The 24209-nt window shown below is 29.2% G+C and overlaps 1 protein-coding gene across 1 annotated transcript; it reads right to left on the reverse strand.

Annotated features, from left to right (window-relative positions):
• Window positions 1–2492: 2492 nt before the first annotated feature.
• Window positions 2493–12300, reverse strand: LOC119611030 (phytanoyl-CoA dioxygenase domain-containing protein 1). The gene is made up of 3 exons (XM_037966479.1): window positions 12016–12300; window positions 2896–3553; window positions 2493–2834 (listed from the first exon to the last, which is right to left on the reverse strand). The coding sequence occupies exons 1-3, from the start codon at window positions 12037–12039 to the stop codon at window positions 2650–2652; spliced, it is 867 nt and encodes a 288-aa protein (XP_037822407.1). The 5' UTR covers window positions 12040–12300; the 3' UTR covers window positions 2493–2649.
• Between the last annotated feature and the right edge of the window lie 11909 nt (window positions 12301–24209).

A 24209-nucleotide genomic window follows, 5' to 3' on the forward strand; every position in this document is an offset into this window, starting at 1 on the left:
TAACTATGTGTTAATAAATATTATTTAACTTTTGATATACTATTTGCTCTCCTAATATCTCCGGAATCACGCGCAAATTACAAAACATACAATAGAATTTGGAACATACAAATAGAACTTAGGTCTACATAAAAGACCGATGATGACTCCTATGGTGAGTGATATCCATTGGAAACATGTTTAAAACTATCAAAATGATCAGCTAGGCACTTAGTCTTAGGGTTCTATAGTTGAAACGAAAAGTCGACTTTTCGACTTTTTGCATTTAGTTAAAAGTCGACTTTTCGACCTTTCGACTTTTTCCATTATATGAAAAGTCGATTTTTCGACTTTTCGACCTTTTTCATTTATTTAAAAGTCGACTTTTAGACTTTTCGACTTTTAGTATTTTATAAATTTTCGACTTTTCGACCTTTCGACTTTTTCCGACTTTTCGACTTTTTCCGACTTTTTTCGACTTTTCGACTTTTTTCGAATTTTCCGACTTTTCGACTTTTTCCGACTTTTTTCGACTTTTCGACTTTTTTCGACTTTTTCCGACTTTTTTCGACTTTTCGACTTTTTCCGACTTTTCGACTTTTTCCGACTTTTCGATTTTTTACGACTTTTTGACTATTTTCGACTTATTTCGACTATTTTTTTACTTTTTTCGAGTTTTTCCGACTATTTTAGAGTTTTTGACCTCTTTTCCACTTTTTTTTAAAATTTTCGACTATTTTCGACTTTTCGACTTTTTTCGACTTTTTCCGACTTTTTGACTTTTTTTGACTTTCTTCGACTTTTTTCGACTTATCGACTTTTCGACTTTTTTCGACTTTTCGACTTTTTTCGACTTTTATTTACAAAGTCGACTTTTCGACTTTTTTCATAGACGATAGTCGAGTTATCGACTTTTTTGGAACAAAATAGTCGACTTCGACTTTTCGACTTTTTTCGACAAAAAGTCGATTGTTCGATTATTCGAAAGTCGATTTATAGAACCCTACTTAGTCTACGATGACAGAGAGAACCTAATTAGGGAACTTAACATTATGTTTACAAAACACTTCTTCCTGGGATGTCATCGGAACATCAAATATTTTGTATTGCTCAAATGTCAAAAATCTTTGTTAATTGCTGGAACTCAAAATTGTTCTATTGGTGATTACAGATACATAAGAAAGTTGTCCGAATTATACCCATTTTAAAAATGGAGGTAAACGATGTTAATAAAATTAATTTTTTCGCTGATATCAAGTAAGAGCAAGAGTTGATATACGATGTAAGGGACACGGTATCTCGAAAATTTGATGTGATGGAGAAATTATAATTATTGGGATTCAGAGCTGCTCAATCCTTTCATAAAGTTTACTTTTACATCAGGTTTTCCGGATATTCTGTCATACAAATAAAAAAAAAACCGTTTTGTCCATATTTGAGACGCCAAGAAACCTTTATTTATAAAATATGTATGTCATCTGAAAGTTTAATCTGTCGACTTCAAAATATCGATTTAAGCTCTGTTATATTTTCTTCCTTCTTCAAGATATCTTAATCGAAAGGAAGAAGCGTAAATTTACAAAAACTAAATTTGTATTGCGATAATCAGACTTTTTTGAAACATATATTTTAGATAACATTGAAATACACCAATAAAAGTTATACAAATTTTCTATGATGTATTGTATACATATTAGGGTGATCGACTCGATTTTTCAACCGGTTTTAAAACCGGTTTTTTCTGCTTTACCAGTGTCGGTTTTTTCTTAATGTTGATTTTTCGAATATCGAATAACCCGGTTTTTTCACTTTTTAAAACCCGGTTTCAAATACTTTTATTTGCTTTGTATTCAAAGATTATTTAAATGAAATTTTTAAGTAAATAATAATACAGCCCGTCTAAATTTTAAAAATATTCGAGTCGAGGAACTAGAGTACATTTTTCTACAGCTCTTTTGGTTAAACTTTTTTGATTTTCCTAATAAATTAAAAAAAATTTATTTGTAAAATTGATAACTGTTTAGCAATCTTAAGATTATATTCCTATTACAATAATTAATTTACGGCTGAAATTTTATGGAAGTGTTGGAATGCCTATGCAAATTTCCTAAACAGGGCTTTTAAAATAAGCTAGGATTACATAGTACCTTATGTTTAACAGAAGTGTCCCACTTTTTCCTAATTTTTTATATTAAAGAAATAATGTAAATCAGACGACTAGATCTAAAGTTATAATCTTTTAAACTGTTAAAAATCATTTCGGGCCATGTTTTATTAATCAAATTTAAACATAAACATTAAGTTTTTCAAATTAAAATATATTTTTTTAATTATAATGAAAAACCGGTTAACCGGTTTTTTCTGAATTTGAAAAATATCAACCGGTTTTTTTTAAATGTCAACTATTCGAACTATTCGAAAACCGGTTTTTGGAAAATGTCGAATAATCGATCACCCTAATACATATTGTAAAATATTTTCTTAATAATGCCCTCTTATAAACAAAAAATTAACACATTTATTAGAATTTATTTAAAATACATTTATTGCATTAATACATTTGATTCTTAAACAATATAAGACTAACTAGCATAGAGCTACAAAAAAATTAAAGGTTTTATTATACATACACACGAAAAAAAACATACATACATATATATTTTAATGAAATCAGTTCTTTCTTTCAAATAAAACGGGGAAGGGTTTGTCTTTAGGTGCCTGCAACCAATTGTCTTCCGAATATTTAACATTATTTTCAGTCTCTATAACATGGAAAGTATAAGCATGACGGCTTTTATTAGAACGATTGGGTTCGCTCTTATGGACAACATTGCCATGAATGATAATACAGGTGCCTGGAAAAGAGAAAGGGAGTTATAATAGCTGTTTAAGGTTTTAAGAAATAAAAATAAATACCTTTACTACATTGTATGGGAGTGAAACTAGATTGTGGATAAAATGGAGCAGCACTATCAAAAATCATTAATTCCTTGGAGTTTTTATCGGGATTACGAATGTATCTGCGGTGAACACCACTCTTGTGAGAACCTTTAATGAATTGCAAACATCCATTTTGTAGTGTGCAATCCTCCAAGGCAATCCAAAATCCTATAGCCGAGTTAGGTTCGGTATATAAAAACCAGGAATCCTGATGGGGTATAACTTCACCACCAATACTGGGATTTTTATAAATGTACATGCTTTGGCAAATGGCCGGACGATTGAAGTTCAATTGCCAGCAAATCTCCTTAACACGATTACTAAAGCTGATCTTATTGAAGACGGGATGTTCAACATGCAAAGCATGACCCACTTTGTTTAAGGCCACTGTAGGATCTACCAATAGTTCACCCTTCTCACCAACAGCACCATCTTCAAAAAAGTATCTGACTTTGTCACCCGACTCCATAAAGTATTCATCCTTACTTTGAACATCTTGATTTTCAGTGGTATTGAAAATCTTACGATTGGCTTGGGGAGCTTCCATGCATAGGGCACGGCCAGATTTGAAGAGTTCATCGACCTCTTCACTGGTTAAGAAATCCTCGATGATAATGTAACCATTTTCATTAATCTAAAAAATTAATTTTGTTGAAGAAATTGTCAATATTGTTTAAACAGAATTAAAAGTCGTTATGTTCGTAATAGTAATTATTAACTAGAGGGTATATACATATGTATTGCTTCGATTCAGAGAGGAAATAAAAATTAAGAAATGAGGTATAACGTAGGTTAAACTTTTATTTTATAGACAACAGATTTGACTTTCAGAAGAAACACCAAATTTTAAAAATAAAATAAAGCTCCAAACTTAACTATGTGTTAATAAATATTATTTAACTTTTGATATACTATTTGCTCTCCTAATATCTCCGGAATCACGCGCAAATTACAAAACATACAATAGAATTTGGAACATACAAATAGAACTTAGGTCTACATAAAAGACCGATGGCCGATCTGTTGTTAAATACTCTTATTACAGAATTTTATTACTATGCTCTGTGATGATGACCCCTATGGTGAGTGATATCCATTAAAAACATGTTTAAAACTGTCAAAAAAATCAAATAATGAATTCGTTATTTAAATAAAGTTTTACAACCAGTGTAAAAGCAAAGATATGTATATGACTCGTATACTTTGAAAGTGTTATAACTCCACTTTCCGATCTTTTAACAATAACTATAATAAATTTAAAATATTAACAAAAACAACTAAGGTTTTATTAATATCTGGACTAAAAGGTTAAATTCTTGAAAATTTATCAGACAAAGTAATATAAAGTAATAATTTTACATAAAAACAAGTTAGAGTGCTATATTCGGCTGAGCCGAATCTTAAATACCCCCCACCAGCTACTTTTATATTAATACTTTTTAATTAATCAAATATTTGTAGAAATAAGTTTTCTCATGTATACACAACACAATGAACAAACAGTGTTGTTGTTGTGTTGATTATTTATCAAAGCATGACAAATTTTCCTTTTTACAAAATTTTCTCGCCGATATCTGGGGTCCTCTAAAAACTGATTTCAACAAACATACAAACAGACAGACGGACATGGCTTAATCGACTCCGCTATCTATAAGGATTCAGAATATTTATACTTTATAGGGTCGGAAAATTATATTTTGGGAATTATAAACGGAATGACAAATTTATATACATATACCCTTCTCACCAAGGTGAAGGGTATAAAAATTAGAACTGAACTAAAACTGAACCAGAACTGAACAAGAGCTGAACTAGAACTGAACTAAAACTGAACCAGAACTGAACAAGAGCTGAACTAGAACTGAACTAGAACTGAAATAGAACTGAACTAGAACTGAACTAGAACTGAAATAGAACTGAACTAGAACTGAACTAGAACTGAACTAGAACTGAACTAGAACTGAACTAGAACTGAACTAGAACTGAACTAGAACTGAACTAGAACTGAACTAGAACTGAACTAGAACTGAACTAGAACTGAACTAATACTGAACTAGAACTGAAGTAGAACTGAACTAGAACTGAACTAGAACAGAACTAGAACTGAACTAGAACTGAACTAGAACTGAACTAGAACTGAACTAGAACTGAACTAGAACTGAACTAGAACTGAACTAGAACTGAACTAGAACTGAACTAGAACTGAACTAGAACTAAACTTGAACTGAACTAGAACTGAACTAGAGATGAACTATAGCTGAACTAGAACTGAACTAAAGCTGAAATAGAACTTGAACTCATTTCCGAAAAAAAAACAATCATTAAACAAATTATTAAAAGCAATATAGGAATTCCTTGATACATTGAACTGAATAAATAAATCTATTTTTTAAATGTTTGATTAATTTGCAATTTCAAATTGCAACAAGTACATGTTAAGCTTATCTCTATTAATTAAATATAATTTCAGTTTAAGTGTTCATTTAATAGGAACTAGGGTATTAGGTTTTGTAGAATCTCGGACGTGTGTCAATTTACATAAATATTAATCTATTAGTATTAAATATGTAACAATACGATAAGTGTGCTTAAGTGCAATATGCTTGTATATGGACTGACAGATCTTATGCATTATACTACCCTTATTTACATACATACATACTATGTATGTCTGTAAGTAGAATTTATTCTTTATAAAACATTTGTGATAACATTTGATTTGTATTTCATTTTTTTGTCATGATAGACACTTTGTCACTCAGACAAGCGGCGTACAAAGTTCTCATTATAGCTTTGCGTTGCATAAATTGTTCAGTGATTGTGGAAAATTTTTAACAATTTTTTATTTATTTATTTATGTACTTTTTTATTTTAATTTTTAGTTATAAAACGCAATAACTATAATATTTTCCATATATGTAAATAATATAAAAATGTTAATGATGTCAATTCTAGTTTCAACACAATAGGTTTTCAAAATATTAATTTTGCACAGAATTTCGTAAAATTTCAAGGTTTTTTCTTTGTTTTAAGAAGTGAAAGTCTTCTTCTTCTCATAGCATCATTACACACATACCGATCATATATAAATAATTAACAATTAACTAATGAATAATCAAAACTATTTATGTTGTGAGAATTAAATGAAAAAAATACTTAGAACCCAGATACATATGGGCAATTCCATACCATCGTATGTGACATTTGTACGCCTTTATTCATTTCATTCTGAACCTTGCTTTCCAAAATATGGAGAAAAGTAAGGGTGTATCACACGTGACAAACAAATTGAACTAGAACTTAAGTAGAACTAAAGTAAGAACTGAAGTAGAACTGAACTAGAACTGAACTAGAACTGAAGTAGAACTAAAGTAGAACTGAACTTGAACTGAACTAGAACTGAACTAGAACTGAACTAGAACTGAACTAGAACTGAACTGGAACTGAACTGGAACTGAACTAGAACTGAACTAGAACTAAACTAGAACTGAACTAGAACTGAAGTAGAACTGAACTAGAACTGAACTAGAACTGAACTAGAACTGAACTAGAACTAAACTAGAACTGAACTAGAACTGAACTAATACTGAACTAGAACTGAAGTAGAACTGAACTAGAACTGAACTAATACTGAACTAGAACTGAGTAGAACTGAACTAGAACTGAACTAGAACTGAACTAGAACTGAACTAGAACTGAACTAGAACTGAACTAGAACTGAACTAGAACTGAAGTAGAACTGAACTAGAACTGAACTAGAACTGAACTAGAACTGAACTAGAACCTGAACTAGAACTGAACTAGAACTGAACTAGAACTGAACTAGAACTGAACTAGAACTGAACTAGAACTGAACTAGAACTGAACTAGAACTGAACTAGAACTGAACTAGAACTGAACTAGAACTGAACTAGAACTGAACTAGAACTGAACTAGAACTGAACTGAACTGAACTAGAACTGAACTAGAACTGAACTAGAACTGAACTAGAACTGAACTAGAACTGACTAGAACTGAACTAGAACTGAACTAGAACTGAACTAGAACTAGAACTGAACTAGAACTGAACTAGAACTGAACTAGAACTGAACTAGAACTGAACTAGAACTGAACTAGAACTGAACTAGAACTGGACTAGAACTGAACTAGAACTAAACAGCAACTAAACTAAAAATGAACTAGAACTATGAATATACAAACAAAAGTTATACAAACTATGTTTGAAATTCGGGTCCATAAGGTAATTTTATTTTTAAATGGCATCTTAAATAGTTTCGTAAATCCATTAAAATTTAATATTTCTTAATATTAAAAAATGGTCTCTGTTCAGTATTATTCTGGTGACCTAATATTGTCACAATATGCAAATCTTCACTGTAAATAAATTAAAATTTAATATTACTTTTACATTCGATTTTAAACCCTAGTTTAATCGAAAAAATATTTAAATTTTATTAAAAGGTCAACTAATTATTAAACCTAATAATAGGTACAAAGTAAAAACCGTTATTTAAATGCGATTTAAAATCATATTCATTATTAGTTATGATAATCATTTCCGCTTCCTTAATACAGCAAATACATCTGTTGACATTTGACGTAAAATGACGACGTACTAGATAGACATACAAACATGCATTTATAATGAATTTTCAAATTGTTTATGTGACCAGCATCGTCACTATATTTAATAGAATATAAATTTGCCATGATTTTTCGACGACACACTATCAGACTATTTATAAATTCAAAAGACAAAAAAACTATCAAAACAATGAACAAAGTGTTTGAAAAGTGCAAAAAAAGACATATTCAAATTAAAATAAAAATAATAGATTCATGAAAGCGAAAATTGTACTATATTAGTATAACAACAGAACAAAATCAAATGGCACATAATTTCACACAATTTGTACATTTATACTCACGTACATAGATACATATGTACGTGTGTATGTATATTAAAAATTTAGATAGATGAATGAATAATGTATGCACGATCTTGTGTGCTTGTTAAAATTGTCAAATTCGACACACAGTTTGTATCTAAATATAATTGAAATTCATCACATAAATATTTCTAGCAATAGAAATATACAGTAAAAAGAAAATCTGTGACTATAACAAGTCAACAATACACCTGCTATTTAAAAATGCCAACGAAAAAGAATCTTTCGAATTTCAAAGATCAAGCAATGACCATAAAATTAAAAACGAAAAGAGTAAATTACATCACAGAAAAGTGTTCTAGAGTATGTTAAAATGTTCCTAATTACAGGTGAGTATGTTGGGTACATATACACCTGCAACTATACGATAATTTATATATTATTTTGAAGGAAAACAAAAAAAAAAACACTTTTACTTTTTCCATATCTACATTAAGATTTATTTATATATACATACCTACCTATGTATGTATGTGCTTATAACTAGTAGTCTCACTCATATCAAGAAGCATAAATTAGTTTTAATTGTTTATTTAATTATTGTTTATTTCGCTCAACAGTACAGTGACCCGATTTTTTTGTATTCATTTATACAGCAAAAAATTGTTTACACAACTATTTTATTTTTTAATTACGAATATACTCAAGTTCGCTTAGTTTGATTGTATCTCCGGTAATCTACTTATAAATTTACAACAAAAAAGCGAAAAAAACTGATAACTTGCTAAAAAAAAACGTGTATCAAAATTAATATTTTTTATTATTATTTAATATAATATAGTTTCATAATAATAGGTTTTTAGCTACTTTCCGATTTTTTTGCCCTACACCAAAGGTGATAGAGGTTATATTAGACATGTGCCTTATACGTTACACATGTAACATTTGCTGAACTCGAGTTTTTGATTAATTTGTTGATATTGACATATTTAAATGATTTTAATCAACATACCTTGAATTAAATAGGTACTTAAATAGAACTGAAACAGAACAGAACTAGAACAAAACTAGAACAGAACTAGATTTGTAATAGAACAGAACTAGAACTGAACAAGAACTTAACTAGAACAGAACTAGAACAAAACTAGAACAAAACTAGAACAAAACTAGAACAGAACTAGAACAGAACTATAACTGAAATAGAACAGAACTCGAACAGAACTGGAGCGTCGGGCATATCAGAGAAATTTGACGACCCCAACGTTTAATAGCGAATCGTTTCTAGTGCCGGGCAGTTCACAGAAGATTAGTAATTGATTCCTAATCATTCTCATTTTGGCAGCTTCTACAGAAGTCGTTATATGGAAAACCCATCTTGCATAGTTTCCAAGCTTGAAATAAGCATGCCGGGCAGTTCACAGAAGATGGGTAATTGATTCTTATCATTCTCGTTTTGGCAGCTTCTACAGAAGTCGTTATATGGAAAACTTATACATCTTGCATAGTTTCCAAGCTTGCAATGACCAGTGATAATTGCGCTCAGATGCATTGTGCTGATACCTACTAGATAGGATGTTCTCTGAGGGGAACATGTGAGACCACAGCATCCTAGTTCCAGCTTTCGCCAAGTATCAGCAACATTTTGCCGGTTGTGTCCCTGTGTCCTTTGAACTGAACTAGAACTGAACAAGAACTGAACTAGAACTGAACTAGAACTGAACTAGAACTGAACTAGAACTGAACTAGAACTGAACTAGAACTGAACTAGAACTGAACTAGAACTGAACTAGAACTGAACTAGAACTGAACTAGAACTGAACTAGAACTGAACTAACTGAACTAGAACTGAACTAGAACTGAACTAGAACTGAACTAGAACTGAACTAGAACTGAACTAGAACTGAACTAGAACTGACTAGAACTGAACTAGAACTGAAATTAGAACTGAACTAGAACTGAACTAACTGAACTAGACTAGAACTAGAACTGAACTAGAACTGAACTAGAACTGAACTAGAACTGAACTAGAACTGAACTAGAACTGAACTAGAACTGAACTAGAACTGAACTAGAGCTGAACTAGAACTGAACTAGAACTGAACTAGAACTGAACTAGAACTGAACTAGAACTGAACTAGAACTGAACTAGAACTGAACTAGAACTGAACTAGAACTGAACTAGAACTGAACTAGAACTGAACTAGAACTGAACTAGAACTGAATTAGAACTGAACTAGAACTGAAATTAGAACTGAACTAGAACTGAACTAGAACTGAACTAGAACTGAACTAGAACTGGACTAGAACTGAACTAGAACTGAACTAGAACTTAACTAGAACTGAACTAGAACTGAACTAGAACTGAACTAGAACTGAACTAGAACTGAACTAGAACTGAACTAGAACTGAACTAGAACTGAACTAGAACTGAACTAGAACTGAACTAGAACTGAACTAGAACTGAACTGAACTAGAACTGAACTAGAACTGAACTAGAACTGAACTAGAACTGAACTAGAACTGAACTAGAACTGAACTAGAACTGAACTAGAACTGAACTGAAACTGAACTAGAACTGAACTAGAACTGAACTAGAACTGAACTAGAACTGAACTAGAACTGAACTAGAACTGAACTAGAACTGAACTAGAACTGAACTAGAACTGAACTAGAACTGAACTAGAACTGAACTAGGACTGAACTAGAAGAACTGAACTAGAACTGAACTAGAACTGAACTAGAACTGAACTAGAACTGAACTAGAACTGAACTAGAACTGAACTAGAACTGAACAAGAACTAACTAGAACTGAACAAGAACTGAACTAGAACTGAACTAGAACTGAACTAGAACTGAACTAGAACTGAACTAGAACTGAACTAGAACTGAACTAGAACTGAACTGAACTAGAACTGAACTAGACTGAACTAGAACTGAACTAGAACTGAACTAGAACTGAACTAGAACTGAACTAGAACTGAACTAGAAACTGAATTAGAACTGAACTAGAACTGAACTAGAACTGAACGTATTACAAATTTAATAAAAGCAATTTTAAATAAAATCATAGTAGGGCATTTTAAAAATTCGACCATTACTACGAAGCTATTGCTTCATTGATTTGCTTTCAATTAAAAGCTAAAGAGTTAGGCATTACGTGTATTCATACGTTATACATTGTAATAAATAATAAATAAAATAAAAAACATTGTGATTAGGGTGTTTAAAGATCGAGGTCATTAAAACACCTTATTTTATAGCCGGTTATTTAATTTATAATACATTTTATTAAAGGGGAGTTTACAAAATTTATTACAAAATAAATTAGATTTTAAAAGCGTAATATGTAACCTCCAATTGATTAAATTTAAATTAAATAGTTTTTTAATCATTTTTTGTAATGAAGTAGTTAACAAAAACAATGTAATTTGCAAAGTTTTTGGCAATTGGAATTAGTATGTTATTTAATAAATAGTTAATAATATAACGGGGAAATTGTATTAAAAAATTAGATTCATTCTATTGTTTTTTTATACTCTAACTTAGCGATGGTCTACGATTTTTCCTTAAACTGTAGAATTTTTAAAAAATAAGAAATATATTCTCCATTTCTAATTTATACAAAGAAAGCATTCTCGATAAAAGCAATTTAAATGCAATTAAGAACTCTTCAAATATTAGTCAAGCATTTCCGAATATTTTCCAAATGTTTACAAATTAATGTTTAATTTAAACCAACAAAAATTTGAGAAGTCAAACAAAACACATTTTCAATTTTCAAGACAGAAATGCAAGTGTGTTGATTGAAATATTGTTTTTTTTCTTAAAATTTTTGTTCAACTCATCCATTTGGTGGTGATGATGATGATGATTCCTTGCTCTAATAATAAACATTATGACTATGGATGCCAAAAGAAAAAAAAATTGACTCGAAAACGTTTTATTTTTTTTTAAAGGTGTAATTTGAAAGATTAAATAAAATAAGATAAAAATATATAAAAAATTAGTCGTGAAACTAAAATTAGATTTCTTAGTAAATTTAAAAAAAATCCACAAAACTTTTAATTTATTTTTAAAATTTTGATTCAAATTTTTAAACACGATTGCAATATATACCCCCCAGTCAGAAAAACTACATACAAAAATATATAATTTTAATGTTTAATGTTTTCATAAAATTTTTATAAAATAATAATTTTTAACAAACCTCATCTAATAATGTGCTATGCATTTTTATTTATTTATTATTTTTATTTAATTCACTTTGAAACTTATTTTATTAATAATTATTTTTTATTCAAAATTATTTTTTATTTTCCACTTTACAATATATTTTTTTTTACAATTCTGTTGTGTTTCGCTTTTAGTTTAAAACTGAACTGATTACAATTTGGAAAATATTTAAAAAGTTCTCCCTCGCATTGTTGCTCTAAAGAAATAGAAATCAAAATATAAACACACACAAACTGTCAGACAGACACATCGACATATTTAACACACACGCTCATTTCAACAGATATAAACAATCAAAACAATACGATCGAACGTCCGACCAACTATTAAAAGTCGTTGCCAGATGTTTAAAAAATGTTCAATATACACAAAAAATGTAGCAAAGTTTTCAAATTTTAAAATAATTTTGTAGCCTCTATTAGTCTAGAGCTCTTAATGTGCTGTCAGGCATCAAAATTTGATTTTTCAAAAAAAAAAAAAAAAAAGATTTTTTTCCCTTGACAATAATATGAGGTTTAAATATAATAAATTCTGTTTTAGTTCTAGTGCAGTTCAGGTTCAGTTCTATTCCAGTTCTACATCACTGCTAGTTTAGTTCTGCTTCAGTTCTAGATGAGTTCTGTTTCAGTTCTAGTTCAGTTCTAGTTCAGTTCTAGTTCAGTTCTAGTTCAGTTCTAGTTCAGTTCTAGTTCAGTTCTAGTTCAGTTCTAGATGAGTTCTGCTTCAGTTCTAGTTCTAGTTCAGTTCTAGTACAGTTCAGTTCAGTTCTAGTTCAGTTCTAGTTCAGTTCTAGTTCAGTTCTAGTTCAGTTCTAGTTCAGTTCTAGTTCAGTTCTAGTTCAGTTCTAGTTCAGTTCTAGTTCAGTTCTAGTTCAGTTCTAGTTCAGTTCTAGTTCAGTTCTAGTTCAGTTCTAGTTCAGTTCTAGTTCAGTTCTAGTTCAGTTCTAGATGAGTTCTGCTTCAGTTCTAGTTCAGTTCTAGTTCTAGTTCAGTTCTAGTACAGTTCAGTTCAGTTCTAGTTCAGTTCTAGTTCAGTTCTAGTTCAGTTCTAGTTCAGTTCTAGTTCAGTTCTAGTTCAGTTCTAGTTCAGTTCTAGTTCAGTTCTAGTTCAGTTCTAGTTCAGTTCTAGTTCAGTTCTAGTTCAGTTCTAGTTCAGTTCTAGTTCAGTTCTAGTTCAGTTCTAGTTCAGTTCTAGTTCAGTTCTAGTTCAGTTCTAGTTCAGTTCTAGTTCAGTTCTAGATGAGTTCTGCTTCAGTTCTAGTTCTAGTTCAGTTCTAGTTCTAGTTCAGTTCTAGTACAGTTCAGTTCAGTTCTAGTTCAGTTCTAGTTCAGTTCTAGTTCAGTTCTAGTTCAGTTCTAGTTCAGTTCTAGTTCAGTTCTAGTTCAGTTCTAGTTCAGTTCTAGTTCAGTTCTAGTTCAGTTCTAGTTCAGTTCTAGTTCAGTTCTAGTTCAGTTCTAGTTCAGTTCTAGTTCAGTTCTAGTTCAGTTCTAGTTCAGTTCTAGATGAGTTCTGCTTCAGTTCTAGTTCTAGTTCAGTTCTAGTTCTAGTTCAGTTCTAGTACAGTTCAGTTCAGTTCTAGTTCAGTTCTAGTTCAGTTCTAGTTCAGTTCTAGTTCAGTTCTAGTTCAGTTCTAGTTCTGTTCTAGTTCAGTTCTAGTTCAGTTCTAGTTCAGTTCTAGTTCAGTTCTAGTTCAGTTCTAGTTCAGTTCTAGTTCAGTTCTAGTTCAGTTCTAGTTCAGTTCTAGTTCAGTTCTAGTTCAGTTCTAGTTCAGTTCTAGTTCAGTTCTAATTCATTCAGTTCTAGTTCAGTTCTAGTTCAGTTCTAGTTCAGTTCTAGTTCAGTTCTAGTTCAGTTCTAGTTCAGTTCTAGTTCAGTTCTAGTTCAGTTCTAGTTCAGTTCTAGATGAGTTCTGCTTCAGTTCTAGTTCTAGTTCAGTTCTAGTTCTAGTTCAGTTCTAGTACAGTTCAGTTCAGTTCTAGTTCAGTTCTAGTTCAGTTCTAGTTCAGTTCTAGTTCAGTTCTAGTTCAGTTCTAGTTCAGTTCTAGTTCAGTTCTAGTTCAGTTCTAGTTCAGTTCTAGTTCAGTTCTAGTTCAGTTCTAGTTCAGTTCTAGTTCAGTTCTAGTTCAGTTCTAGTTCAGTTCTAGTTCAGTTCTAGTTCAGTTCTAGTTCAGTTCTAGTTCAGTTCTAGTTCAGTTCTAGTTCAGTTCTAGTTCAGTTCTAGTTCAGTTCTAGTTCAGTTCTAGTTCAGTTCTAGTTCAGTTCTAGTTCAGTTCTAGTTTAGTTCTAGTTCAGTTCTAGTTCAGTTCTAGTTCAGTTCTAGTTCAGTTCTAGTTCAGTTCCAGTTCAGTTCTAGTTCAGTTCTAGTTCAGTTCTAGTTCAGTTCTAGTTCAGTTCTAGTTCAGTTCTAGTTCAGTTCTAGTTCAGTTCTAGTTCAGTTCTAGTTCAGTTCTAGTTCAGTTCTAGTTCAGTTCTAGTTCAGTTCTAGTTCAGTTCTAGTTCAGTTCTAGATGAGTTCTGCTTCAGTTCTAGATCAGTTCTAGTTCAGTTCTAGTTCAGTTCAGTTCAGTTCTAGTTCAGTTCTAGTTCAGTTCTAGTTCAGTTCTAGTTCAGTTCTAGTTCAGTTCTAGTTCAGTTCTAGTTCAGTTCTAGTTCAGTTCTAGTTCAGTTCTAGTTCAGTTCTAGTTCAGTTCTAATGTAGTTCTAGTTGTAATAGCATCAGTTTAACGGAAAATTTAATTTTAATTTTTCTGGCAACACTAAAATGTTTGGCATTATGTTATTATGCACTGAGATTAATGAGTGGGAAACAAAACAGTTTTCGGTATTTTGTTTAAAAATTTAACATATGGACCCTCTCTGAATGATATCTTACATATGTACATATGAATGTTTGGGTTTTATATGAACACTTTCCTTATCATTTTTAGAAATTTGAATAAAAGAAGTTATGTTTTTTTTTTGTTCATAAATGTAAAAATATACACGTGCTATGTTATTTAACATAAAACAGGAATTTTACATACAACTTCATAGAATGCAAAAAATGATTTCGTTAAAAAATATCAATTCTAAAATTGTTTTTGTCATTCTGTTTAAAATGAATTTTCAAAATACATAATATGTATGTATGTAATGATACATTGCCTAATACTCCAGGTAAAAATATAATATTAAATGAGTTTTATTCATTACTTACGGACTTAGATGTATTGCATCCGACATACATACATAATAAATGTGACGTCAATTTAAATATTTTTAATGATATTGTACGTGATTTTTTATTTATGTTTATTAATTTAAAAAATTTAAGAGACCTCACGAAAATTGTTTTTTTGTATTTAATCAAAAAATTTTATAAAAAAATTGTCACATAATTATTTAATTTAAATTTAGATTTACCGCCATCACTTTTAATGAAACTTATTACATTCAATCTTACAAACGATTGAGAGTTACATAGTTACATTTGAATTTAAGATTTATTAAATAATCATATTTGAGTGAGCAATAACATACCGTAAGTCTTTCCAAATTCTGAAGAATTTAAATCGGAGGCGCGGCTGACCTATGCGTGACACTCATATATTCATATCGCATACAATTTTTATTAATTAAATTTTAATTTTATTAGTAACGTCTACTTTTTGCAAGATAACAATAATTTCAGTAATATTCAGAACAAAAATTATTGAAATTTACGTATAGATGACATCAGGTATATAATTATACAAATTTTTTAAAATACATATATTTTCTTTAATATTTATACAGAAATAATATTGTGTAATTTCTTTTTGTTTTTTAATTGTTTTTTTTTTTTTTTTTTTTTTTTTTGTTTTGCGATTTTAGCAGTAAATTTTCCATAATTGGTATTTTTATATTTTAAACATTAATTGTTTTCCCATTTAATTTGGATGATGAAATGTTAGTATACAATATTCTCATCATCATATTCAATGCATAAGTTAATTGTTTATTAAACTTATCTATTGTACAAAGAAAACATGAAGTGTGGCACATAATTTTCTTATTTTCAACAGATAATTTTCACAGACACATGGATTTTTTATTTTTTTTAATAACATAAGTAATTTTTTTAGCAACAAAGTTTTAATGTCAAAGTTACCCAACAGTTTTAAAGGTGTCAATCTGTTCAATTTTGAAAATGTTGTATGGTATAGTTTTATGTACTAAATAGAATAACTGGTCTTAGGGATAAATTCATATTTTCTAGAATAATATATGTTGAATTTTAATAAAAGTTCAGTTTTCGTTCAGTTCTGGTTAACTTTTAATTCAGTTCTAGTTCTGTTCTAGTTCTGTTCTAGTTATGTTCTAGTTATGTTCTAGTTCTGTTCTAGTTCTGTTCTAGTTATGTTCTAGTTCTGTTCTAGTTCTGTTCTAGTTCTGTTCTAGTTCTGTTCTAGTTCTGTTCTAGTTCTGTTCTAGTTCTGTTCTAGTTCTGTTCTAGTTCTGTTCTAGTTCTGTTCAAGTTCTGTTCTAGTTCAGTTCTAGTTCTGTTCTAGTTCTGTGCTAGTTCTGTTCTAGTTCTGTTCTAGTTCTGTTCTAGTTCAGTTCTAGTTCAGTTCTAGTTCAGTTCTAGTTCAGTTCTAGTTCTAGTTCTGTTCTAGTTATGTTCTAGTTCTGTTCTAGTTCTGTTCTAGTTCTAGTTATGCTCTAGTTCTGTTCTAATTCTGTCCTAGTTCTGTTCTAATTCTGTGCTAGTTCTCTTCTAGTTTCATTCTAGTTCTGTTTTAATTATGTTCTAATTGTTAAGTATATAGCCGTAAATAGCCGTAAATCTTAATTTCTTAATGAAATGTGAGAAGTAGTACTAAGTATAATCATCTGAACTACCGGGTATTCTCACAACATAAATACACATTGTTGCTGTTGTTGTTGTTAATTGTTCATTAATTATTGTTATTATAATTTGACGTGCATACTAATAAAGTACTTTCACACTAAAACAACAAATCGCGTAAATATTTTGTTTTAACACTTGTTTTGTTGTTTTAATTAGCGATTAAATTAATTATGGTATTTATAAATACATAATCTTCATCTTGTTTAGTGAGAGATGAGATTGACACACAATAAATGAAAAAAAAAACTTTTAAATATAAACAATAAAATCATATTGACCTTGAACAAAAAATGAAGAAGAAAACAAAGAAGAGGCACATAAAGCTGCAGACTGCTTGTTGGTTGGTCATTATTTAGAAAAAAAGTTAGGGAGATATTAAATACAATTTTCATTTGTTATTTTAAATTTGATGATTTCTTTTTTAAGTTCAAATCGTTAATATTCATTTGTTTTAGTTTTTTTTTTCTTTTTTTGATGTTTTGTTATATTATATGTCTTACAAGCTTAGCCATATACTAAACCAAGGACATTGTTGTTATTAATTTTATTTCTTTGTTTTCTAACATACAATCAATATTTTCTGCTTCTCATCTAAATTTGCATAATCATAAACTACATAAACAAAATGCAGTCAAAGCTGCCTGATAGCAAACACTATTATTGGTTAGTTCGTTGCTACACACTAGTCGCAAACATTTCGGATCAAGAAACCAGCATCAAATGGCCAAAGAACAAATGTTTGTAGTTCTGCTAAACTATTAGTGAATCTTAATACACCGTTTCTAATATTTCTCCTTACCTTGGTCTACATTTTTAAAATATAGTGCGTAATTTTGGACCATTTTGTTTAGTTAGAAAACTAAATTACCAATATACAAAAATATTTCAGAGTAATATACTTTATTTCCATTTAAAAATTAAAAAACTGGCTATCTAGCGATTTAAAGCAATGTGGACCCTATGGGCAAAATTGTAAAAAAAAATATTTTTTAGATATTTGCTCCAATTTGTGGGCATTTCAGGAATGCCTTTGAAATATCTATCTATCTATCTATCTATCTATCTATCTATCTATCTATCTATCTATCTATCTATCTATCTATCTATCTATCTATCTATCTATCTATCTATCTATCTATCTATCTATCTATCTATCTATCTATTATCTATCTATCTATCTATCTATCTATCTATCTATCTATCTATCTATCTATCTATCTATCTATCTATCTATCTATCTATCTATCTATCTATCTATCTATCTATCTATCTATCTATCTATCTATCTATCTATCTATCTATCTATCTATCTATCTATCTATCTATCTATCTATCTATCTATCTATCTATCTATCTATCTATCTATCTATCTATCTATCTATCTATCTATCTATCTATCTATCTATCTATCTATCTATCTATCTATCTATCTATCTATCTATCTATCTATCTATCTATCTATCTATCTATCTATCTATCTATCTATCTATCTATCTATCTATCTATCTATCTATCTATCTATCTATCTATCTATCTATCTATCTATCTATCTATCTATCTATCTATCTATCTATCTATCTATCTATCTATCTATCTATCTATCTATCTATCTATCTATCTATCTATCTATCTATCTATCTATCTATCTATCTATCTATCTATCTATCTATCTATCTATCTATCTATCTATCTATCTATCTATCTATCTATCTATCTATCTATCTATCTATCTATCTATCTATCTATCTATCTATCTATCCTATCTATCTATCTATCTATCTATCTATCTATCTATCTATCTATCTATCTATCTATCTATCTATCTATCTATCTATCTATCTATCTATCTTTTGTCCTTGAGAGTCCTATCTCTTATATCTATTAGTAGGTAAAGCTTACATTTAGATTTCGAGTTTTATAGCTTGTTAAGTTATGCCTCTGTTATAATTTAACCATAGAAATGGTGTATCATTTATACTGCCCATGATTTACCTCAGCAACCGCATCATGTCATGTTTGCAATTAATTAAGATTTTTTTCATTTTTTAAAAATTTTATGAAGTTAAAATCGTTTGAATGCAAATAGCCAACCATTCAGCAAACAACAATCGCTTAAAAAGTAGAAAAAAACATATACTTATATACAAAAATCAACGAAACAATTAATGAATGGCTGATTCCCACATTAGCACCACTTGTACTCACTTCGTATTAGTACAACAAAAGAATTCTTATGTATAGTAGATTGAATCTATGATGTACGACTAAGTCCATGTATAGATTTCGGTGTATTTGTAGATATTTAATGTTGGATGAATGTTTTATAGGAATTGTATTGAATTAATGATGCGTTCAAGTAAAATCTTTTGTATAAATACTTTTGCATTTGCATTAGCTAGTTTCTAATATAGTAAGACATACGTAAAGGGTGAATCCAAAATTTATATATATTTGGATGTATCTTTTGTCAGTAGCTTTAAAAGGACAATACTCTTAATCAGATCAACACCAATGCTCGAGTCATGGAAAATTGGGTTTTAGCAAATAACACATTATTTTACAGTACCCTTTATAGTTTTTTTGTTAACAAACATGTACTTGTTAGACTGTTTGAATGTTTTGTATTTTTTGCAAACATTTTTTTCATATGCAAATTGTTTGCCATTCAATGAGAAAATCATAAATTTCACAAAGAAGTTTTTTTTTTGTAAATCTTTAATTTGATTTGTTTTTCTAAGGCCAAACCCATTTCATGGATGATGTGTTGTTTAGATCGAGATTTTTTCGACTTTTGATACTGTTTTAAATATAATTGAATTTTTTTATAGTTTGAATAGTTCTTCAAAAATAGAAAATTATAAAGGACTTCTGTGGATAAGTTTTAAAACAGTCATTCTGTAAAAGCTTGCTCATCCAACGATATTTCACTATGAACTCTAATAACTTAAAGCTACAAATCAAATTTCATTGAGTTGGAACAACATTTACAAAAGGTACCGGAATAGTACCAAACAACTAATAATTACCCCAAAAAATACAAAAGAAATCAATTTAAATGTTTTTCTGTAGGAATTGTTGTTACACAAATGACTCTAAACTGGGAAACATAATGGGCATGGTGGTCTACTTTATAAATCCAAAACCCCAAAAAATACAAAAGAAATCAATTTAAATGTTTTTCTGTAGGAATTGTTGTTACACAGATGACTCTAAACTGGGAAACATAATGGGCATGGTGGTCTACTTTATAAATCCAAAAACCCAAATATACTACCGTGTTCCTAATCAAAATACTAGCTCCAATAAATCAGGAATAATTCTAAAACTACACTATGATGTATCTAATGCACCATAGTGGTAAGCTCTGCATCATATTAGCACCAGATCACTCGAAAATGTGTGCACGTATTTGCTATACAGAGAAGGGAACTTGATAAGATTAACCTGACGAATGCAAAAACGTTCGACGCAACTTGGGCTGGAATAAAGGAATAGGTGAGAGAATCCCAGTTGTTATAATGTAACGGTTGGTAGGACGACTACAAACCAATGCACAGTGCCACATTTAGTATATTGTAGTACGACAAAGGTGTAATTTTAGAAGTATGGACTTCATATTAAGTATATAAGTTCACAATAAGAGTTAGAACACCCTCACAAAAAAGGGGCGGTTATATCATGCCCACGCCCACTTATTATGTTAGTGCTAATTTTGGTATTCCTGAGTAAATAAAAACCTGAATCAACCCTTATAAGATCAGAAGAAAAAATTATGCATGTAAGTGAAAAAATTGGAGTCAATTTAATAAATTATTTTTAAATGTATTAAAATTTATACCATAATCTATATATATATATAAAAGAGTAGCGTTACTGACTGACTGATTCATCATCACACAGCTCAAACGACTGAACCTAGAATCATGAAATTTTGACAGTAGATGTGTTTTTTGTCATGTAGATCCACTAAGGAGAGATTTTTGGAAATTTGTACATTTACGGGTAAAAAGGGGAAAAACGGGTAAAACAGGTTTTCTTAACTATCTTACACAATATTAGTGATGCAAGTAAAATTTTAAATGCACCTGTATCTACTCTTAAAATGAGCAGATGGGTGTCTGGTACTTTTTTGAAATTCATACTTTTAAGGGGTAAAAATGTGTAACAAAGGTGATTTTGGTACCTTTTTTAATCTCTTATAACATAATAACATTTTTATTAATATTTTGGATACATCTCCCAAAATTATGAGACACCTGTTTCGTACTTTTTTAAAATTCAGTCCTTTTTGGGTGTAAAAGGGAGAAAACTGTATTTATGGTAGTTTTTGTTAGCACATTAAGAAAACTTTTTCGGTTTATTGAATTATTCCTATTAAATTACGGACTAACTCTGTAATATTTATTGTAATAAAATGTTTTCCTATTTCACTGGGGAAAAAAGTACCAAAAAGGGAAAAAACCGGAAAATTTAATTTTATTCAAACTCATTGAGCCAATTTTTATAAAATTTGAAAAAAGTAGTTTATTTACTCACACAAAATAAGCTGTTGGTATATTATTTTGGAATTCGAGTACTAAGTCCTATATAGGACCAAACTCGAGTAAATTGTTTGTTACTTTTTGAAAGCACTATTTTTCTGGAACAAATGAATGCAGATTTGAATCGTTTGAGTTTTATCTGTGATATATAGATTTAAATACGGAACATTCTTGAAAAAGTATATTTCTAAGCGAAAAGGGGAAAAATGTATTATTTATTAGTACTTTCCACTTAGGTAAAATTTATTCCACTTTTGGTACTTTTTCTTTCTTCAAATGATACTCTTTGTATGTTCTTTAATATGAATTCAAAACACATGATTATTAAACATACCCGGTCCTCATTAAATAAGATTCTTTAAGAGAGAACTTTTTATTACATTTTATCTCATAAATGGTACCATTTTAATTTTCTAAAATATTCAACCTAGGAACATTAATTTTAACATACATGGTCTTGACTGAATAATATTCTGTAAGTGGGAACTATTTGGTACTTTTCTATTCTTCAAATGGTACCTTTTAGATTCTTTATAATAGTTAACAGGAACACACGGTCCTTATTAAATGAGAATTTATTGAGAGAGATTTTTGTACTTTATCGTTTTTCCGATGGTAATTTTTGATTTTTTACGATATTGAACATAGATATGGAAAATAAAATTTAAAATGTAGGGACCTTAGTGAATGAAAATCTACTGAAAGGGACTTTTGGTACTTTTTCATTCATTAAAATTATATTTTTTGAATTGTATATAATATTGAACACTGAAACACACAATTTTTGATTAAATGATAATTTATTAGAGGTATTTTATAGTACTTTTTTACAAATAGTACTTTCGAAAATTTCTATAATGTGGAAGCTAAATGAACGTATAAAACTGAAACATTAAAAAAATGTTTAATCGATTTTAATTTTCCATAAAAGTAAACAAAATTTTGTATGTATTTAATTTAAGTTAGGGTAGCGAAGCACCCAGGGTATGCTAGTTTAATATAATTTTTATGACAACCATGCCCACAAACAACCATTTCACCCATTTTTCGCTATGTTTTGTTAATTATTTAGTAAAACCGTTTAATGTGTACAAATATTTAAAACTTTAATGATAATAGTTGATTATTTTTAACATTAAAGTATATTTTTTTCAAATTTTTAAAAATGGGCGTGGTCAATAAAAATAATGTGGACAATAAAAATAATTTAGTTATATTTCTTAAAGGGCCCTTCACACGGTCACACTTTACGTACGACAAGTCTAATGAAAAAGTAAAATGAAATTCCATCCGTATGACAAAAAAGAGAATAAAAGTCGTATGATTTATATTTTTGTGTTTACATATAATTACTCTAAAATTATCGGGGGTCGCAAAAAATAGCTTTTGAAAAACATACTATAGATATTAGCGAATGCACCTTATATAGTCCAACGAACACATTGGACCAATTTCAAAAGATACGTTCCATTAAAAATTACGTTTTTGTTTACTTTAACGATATATTAGTAGTGTGTAATATTATGTTGGATATAACATCCCTCACGAACACTAGGGTTATAACTTTTATACAGTTTTTGAAAATTTCAAATCGGTCCTATCCATTCCACATAGAGTTTAAAAAAGTGCGTCAAAAAAGTATATCACTTTTTTCCGAGCATTAAAAAAGTTTCCACGGAAAGTACTTCAAAATTTTCGATATTTACTCTTGAATAAGAAAATCGATTTGCCGAAAGAAAATTTACTTTGGTTTCTAGGTTTCGACTTTTTTAAAATTTTGTTGTTCTGTATTATCATTTATTTTCTTAATTCTTAAAAATTAAGCAAAACATACATAATTGCTTGCTGCAAACTGTTTTCGTGTTTTCAAAATGTAAAATTTTTTAGTTAATTAACAGCAAAACAAAAGTTGCTAAAAGCCTTTAACAAATCAGACGTAAAATTCTAAATAATTAAAAGCGGTATTTAAGAAGTATATAAAAATCTTTGTCTAAATAGTTGCTAAATAAACATTGAAGACTTGTCTTAAAAAAAAAAAAAACAGCAAAAGTATTAAATAACTTATTACGTAATATTTTTAAGTTAAACAATTGTCATGATCTTGATCTTCGTGTGGTTGAATAAAAACATTAACGAACGAAAAAAATGTTTTGAAATAAAAGTAAAATTTTGAATAAAAGTATTGGTATACAAAATAAATTGTTTTTTGTTTAGTTTTTTTTTTTTTTCTCTGTTTTCAAATTTTGAATAAAAGTATTGGTATACAAAATAAATTGTTTTTTGTTTAGTTTTTTTTTTTTTTTTCTCTGTTTTCAAAAATCAACTTTGGTTTTAATTTAAATAAAATTGGTATTAAAAATCGCCAAAAGCCATGATAAACAAGTTTTTAAATTTTGCAAAAAATTTATTAAAAAAAAATAAATACAAATGGTTTATTATTTGAAGATAAAACCTCAGTAAAACGTGGGATACATAATTAAATTTGTATTAAGAAAGAAAAAAAGAAACGAAAATTAATGCTGAAAAAATGACATTGCATTTTTTATTTGTATTATAGTTTGAGGGTAAAATTTTAAATTTTTGTTAAAGACTAAAGAAGGGAACCCCTTTAAAAAATATTCTAAAAGTAATATTTTATTTCCTTAATAGAAAATGACAGTTTTAGTTTTTTTCTATGTAAATATTTCAAATTATTTTGTTATTGAAATTTGTAAATTATATATTCATATAGGGTTCTTAATTAAGAACAATACGTTT

This window comes from Lucilia sericata, unplaced genomic scaffold, assembly GCF_015586225.1.
Source record: "Lucilia sericata isolate MDLA Ls3-8-SP2 unplaced genomic scaffold, ASM1558622v1 Contig001341F_arrow, whole genome shotgun sequence".
In the NCBI taxonomy this organism is placed as follows: domain Eukaryota; kingdom Metazoa; phylum Arthropoda; class Insecta; order Diptera; family Calliphoridae; genus Lucilia; species Lucilia sericata.